Source organism: Rutilus rutilus, assembly GCF_951802725.1.
Source record: "Rutilus rutilus genome assembly, chromosome: 10".
Lineage (NCBI taxonomy): Eukaryota > Metazoa > Chordata > Actinopteri > Cypriniformes > Leuciscidae > Rutilus > Rutilus rutilus.
In genome coordinates this window covers 42,900,683-42,905,891 of record NC_140215.1, presented here as the reverse complement: position 1 = coordinate 42,905,891, position 5,209 = coordinate 42,900,683, and the positions used below count along the sequence as shown (strand labels likewise).

The window sequence follows — 5,209 nt, the reverse complement described above, 5'->3', positions numbered from 1 at the left end:
AAAATAAATAACAGATTTTACAGTAATAACCTGAACAAAGGAGGAATGACATTGTTAACTATGAATGTGACACTGAACACTTGCAGTCATACATTTCTGAATTAGATGAACAACAAATATGGGATTGTTTATCATGTTATATTAATAATAGGCCTACTAAAAATTTATGTTTTTATCACTTTACCTTATAAACTAACGTGGAAAACCTACCATTTGAAAAAGTTAATGACTCAGGGTCTAAAATTATTAAATGTGCATGTTGTGGTGGACCTGACAGCCTGGAACTGGGCCAGCAGGAGTCGAGCAGACAGATAGACCAGACATGACCTGCAAACAGAGAGGAGGCAGAACAAAACAACATACAAACCAACAATCAACATATTGCATTTAATTAAAAAAAATAAAATTTTATATATATATATATATATATATATATATATGTGTGTGTGTGTGTGTATATATATATATATATATATATATAAATAATGGAGGTAAAACTATTTTAAGATAGTCATGCTCTTTATAGGTTTGTGGGTGGCTCTTAAAAGAGCCGTTGTGGGGAAGTCGTGAGGAGGACTTCAAACACTACTCCGTCGGCTGCCATGGTACTGCTCCCTCCGCCGAGAAGTGTTCCATGAAGACGTCCCTCACTCGGACTGCCTCTCTGGAGGAGTTGTTTGCTGCAACCCGACCCAGACCTGGCAGTGGCTCCTCTCCAGCTTGTCCCGCGCCCCTCACAGCAGGTGCCTCTCTCCCCTCCGAACACCTCATGAAATTGTGGAGAACACACGTCGCCTTCACACACTTCAGGGTGGACCTCGATGAGCCGCCGGTACATCCTCCACTGTGAGGAGAGGATGCCAAAGGCGTTCTCCACCACCAGCCTGGCTCTGGAGAGACGGTAATTGAAGACACGCCTCTCTGGAGGAAGCGTGCGTCCAGGGAAGGGCCGCATGAGGTTCCTCCGCAGCGGGAACGCCTCATCAGCCACAAAGACATGGGGCTGGGGTCCTCTGTCTTCAGCACCAGATAGAGGACGGTCAGGAGGCAGATGAAGAGTGCCAGCCTGGAGAGCCTGTCCAAAGGTGGAGTTCGCCAGAATCCCACCATCACTGGTCCTGCCGTACCCCCCAACATCAATCACCCGGAAGCGATACTTCGCATCCACAACTGCAAGCAGAACGATGGAGAACGTTCCCTTGTAGTTGTGGAACTGGGATCCTGAGTTTGGGGGTGCCTTCAGCACCACATGCTTCCCATCCACCGCTCCAACGCACAGAGGGAAGTTCCACCGCTCCTGAAATCCCTCTGCGATGGACCTCCAGTCTTCGGTGGTGGGCACAGCCATGTAGTCCTCCACAAGGCAGTCCCAGATGGCAGTCACTACCAGGGCGACGATCTGGCACACAGTGGAGACACCAACCCGGTAGCTGGACGCTATCGTTCTGAATGAGTCCCCTGTGGCAAGAAACCTAGAAAACATTTTTATAAATATTATTACAAGTACACTTGTAGTTACATATTCAACTATACAATCAACAGGTATACTAGTAAATGGTTTATGGTATATTAAAATGCCAATAATCAAGCACTACATTTTGCTTACAGATAGAGATATTTAATTTCTAGGTTAATCTTATGGCAGTTAACTCAGTACTACTAGAAAGATCACTGTATTTATACAGAGAAACATGACAGTATCACGTCTGCCAAGAGAATAATTTCTAGGTTAATGTCTAGGTTATAGCAGTTAACTCAGTATCACTAGAAAGATCACTGTATTTATACAGAGAAACATGACAGTATCAGTCTGCCAAGAGAATAATTTCTAGGTTAATGTCTAGGTTATAGCAGTTAACTCGGTATCACTAGAAAGATCACTGTGTTTATACAGAGAAACATGACAGTATCACGTCTGCCAAGAGAATAATTTCTAGGTTAATGTCTAGGTTATAGCAGTTAACTCGGTATCACTAGAAAGATCACTGTATTTACAGAGAAACATGATAGTAACGTTATCACGTCTGCCAAGAGAATAATTTCTAGGTTAATGTCTAGGTTATAGCAGTTAACTCAGTATCACTAGAAAGATCACTGTATTTACAGAGAAACATGATAGTAACGTTATCACGTCTGCCAAGAGAATCATTTCTAGGTTAATGTCTAGGTTACAGCAGTTAACTCAGTATCACTAGAAAGAGCGCCAACAGTGGTATCTGTCCCACAGTTAAAAAAAAAAAACATTGATAGCATATTGAATATATTGTAAAATATCATATACATTTACTAACCGAAGACAGATGGACAGGCGCTCCGCAGCCGGGATAGAGCGCCTGTAGTTGGTGTCTTGGAGGGTGATCCTCGCTCCGATGCGGGACAGCAGGTCATCGAACTGGGCGCGGGACAGGCGGAAGTACCGCTGAAAGCGGCCGTCATCCAGGCGCAGCTCCTGGAGCAAATGATGAAACTCGCCGAACTGGGTTCGCCTCCGAAGGGTCTGATGGACCCAAATACGGTGACGATGATCCCTACGCCGCTGTTCTGCTCTCCAGAGCAAATACAGAGCGGCGACTCTCTCGATAAATGACCGATCAATAACAGACATCTTGTAAAAAGATGGCCGCCAACGGGGTTCGAAACTTTTGAAACTTTCGCCTCTGACGCGCGTGACGCGCGTAAATTTCGCTTCAAACTTATTTCGCTCTTGGCGCGCGAATGCACACAAAGTGGTCACGCGTATAACTAGACGCGGCAGGCGCGAATTTTGACGCAGATTCGCGTTTGGTGTGAACGCAGCATAAGGCTAAGGCTAATCACCACCGGTCAAGGCCTCCCTTATACGCTGTGGGTCAAAAAGTGTGGCTTTCAACTAAGAACATTCCGCTCCGCGTCTAATAAATTAGCTCCCAAATTCATCGGCCCGTTCATTGTCACCAAGATCCTAAGTCCGGTGGCAGTCCGACTCGCGCCTTTCATGTCTCCAAATTGAAACCTGTATTTCATTCTTACCTTAATCCGCCAGCCCCGGTTCCCCCACCGCCGCGACTCGTAGATGGGGAGCACCTGTGAAGACTTCAGATGACCCAACACATGTGAAGAGACGGTGCCAACTCCTGCGAAGACTTCAGATGGCCCAACACCTGTGAAGACTTCAGATGACCCAACTCCTGCGAAGACTTCAGATGACCCAACACCTGTGAAGAGACGGTGCCAAGTCCTGCGAAGACTTCAGATGACCCCAACACCTGTGAAGACTTCAGATGACCCAACACCTGTAAAGACTTCAGATGACCCAACACCTGTGAAGAGACATGGCCAACTCCTGCTAAGACTTCAGATGACCCAACACCTGTGAAGACTTCAGATGACCCAACACCTGTGAAGACTTCAGATGACCCAACACCTGTGAAGACGTCAGATGACCCAACTCCTGCAAAGACTTCAGATGACCCAACACCTGTGGAGAGACATCGCCAACTCCTACGAAGACTTCAGATGACCCAACACCTGTGAAGAGACATCGCCAACTCCTGCAAAGACTTCAGATGACCCAACATCTGTGAAGACTTCAGATGACCCAACACCTGTGAAGAGACATCGCCAACACCTGTGAAGACTTCAGATGACCCAACTCCTGCAAAGACTTCAGATGACCTAACACCTGTGAAGAGACGGAGCCAACTCCTGTGAAGACTTCAGATGACCAAACACCTGTGAAGACTTCAGATGACCCAACACCTGTGAAGACTTGAGATGACCCAAAACCTGTGAAGAGACATCGCCAACTCCTGCGAAGACTTCAGATGACCCCAACACCTGTGAAGACTTCAGATGACCCAACTCCTGCGAAGTCTTCAGATGACCCAACACCTGTGAAGAGACATCGACAACTCCTGCGTAGACTTCAGATGACCCAACACCTGTGAAGACTTCAGATGACCCAACACCTGTGAAGAGACATCGCCAACTCCTGCAAAGACTTCAGATGACCCAACATCTGTGAAGACTTCAGATGACCAAATTCCTGCGAAGACTTCAGATGACCCAACTCCTGCAAAGACTTCAGATGACCCGACTCCTGCAAAGACTTCAGATGACCCAACACCTGTGAAGAGATGTCGCCAACTCCTGCAAAGACTTCAGATGATGCAAACTCTGAATCAACATGCACTAATGCTATATTTTTCTAAATGTCATAATCATTTGTTAACAAACAAGTATTCATTACTTCAATGAGCTCATTGTTTCTGCCTTTAATTATTACATTGTTTAAATAATACATGTTTAGCTAACTGTGATTTTAACATTTCTGAAATACATAACTAAAGACAGTTTCCTCTGATAACAGATTACTCTAAATTGTAATATGGACTCGTGCACTTTATGTAAAGCTGCTTTGAAACGATGTGTATTGTGAAAAAAGCTCTATACAAATAAATGTGAATTGAATTGAATTTAATCTTCTGGGGTCATTAGGTATTTTAACCCTCTGAGGTCGAAAAACGCGCCGGCGCGTTTTGCTGGATTTTCTTCACATTGTAGCACTTTAAACTTAAATTACTCTGTCATTTATGGTCATACAGAAAAAAGAAATATAAAAAAAGAATCTGTGATATTTCTACTGTTGTATGTGTCCACTTACAATCAAATCAAAACATTGTGCTTTTGTAAAATAAAGAAAATAAACAGGGTGTGCGTTCTGCCTCTCCGTCGCGGTGAACTTTTTTTTCTTGAGCACGTCTATAAACTGAAACAAAACTCAGCGAATACTTGTCACACATTTATGAGCCATATACCTTTATAAACAAGTGTGTACTTTTAAATGATCGGATTCAAACTGAAAACAAATATTCTCTGTTTAAGTAATTTGTATAAAACCAACAAGATGTCCAGCTTCTCAAACGCTTCCTAATTATTTTTAATTTGACCACGCCCACTCACGCAAAAGATATTCACATGCAAATCTCCACATGGAACGCGAACGAGCTCATTACCTCAAAAACAAAACACTTCATCAGTCTCTGCTTTTCGTCGAGTTTGAAAGACGTGCCGTGAGCTTACATTGGCTTTACCCCAGAAGAAGAAGAACGCGATTTGAAGACAAGAAAGATGTAAGGTAAGAAATTCTTACATATTAGTGTGTTATTGTTGCATAAATTTCACATTGCAGTTGAACTGTTGCTAGATATATGGTGAATATGATAATATT

General features: G+C 43.8%; 1 protein-coding gene across 1 annotated transcript; it reads right to left on the bottom strand.

Annotated features, from left to right (window-relative positions):
- Nucleotides 1–541: 541 nt before the first annotated feature.
- On the bottom strand, nt 542–2,605 carry LOC311298893 (uncharacterized protein; the record flags this gene model as incomplete). The annotated part of the gene is made up of 2 exons (XM_084422218.1): nt 542–1,472; nt 2,292–2,605. 2 exons carry the CDS (start codon nt 2,603–2,605, stop codon nt 542–544), a joined length of 1,245 nt encoding a protein of 414 aa, XP_084278344.1.
- Nucleotides 2,606–5,209: the final 2,604 nt, after the last annotated feature.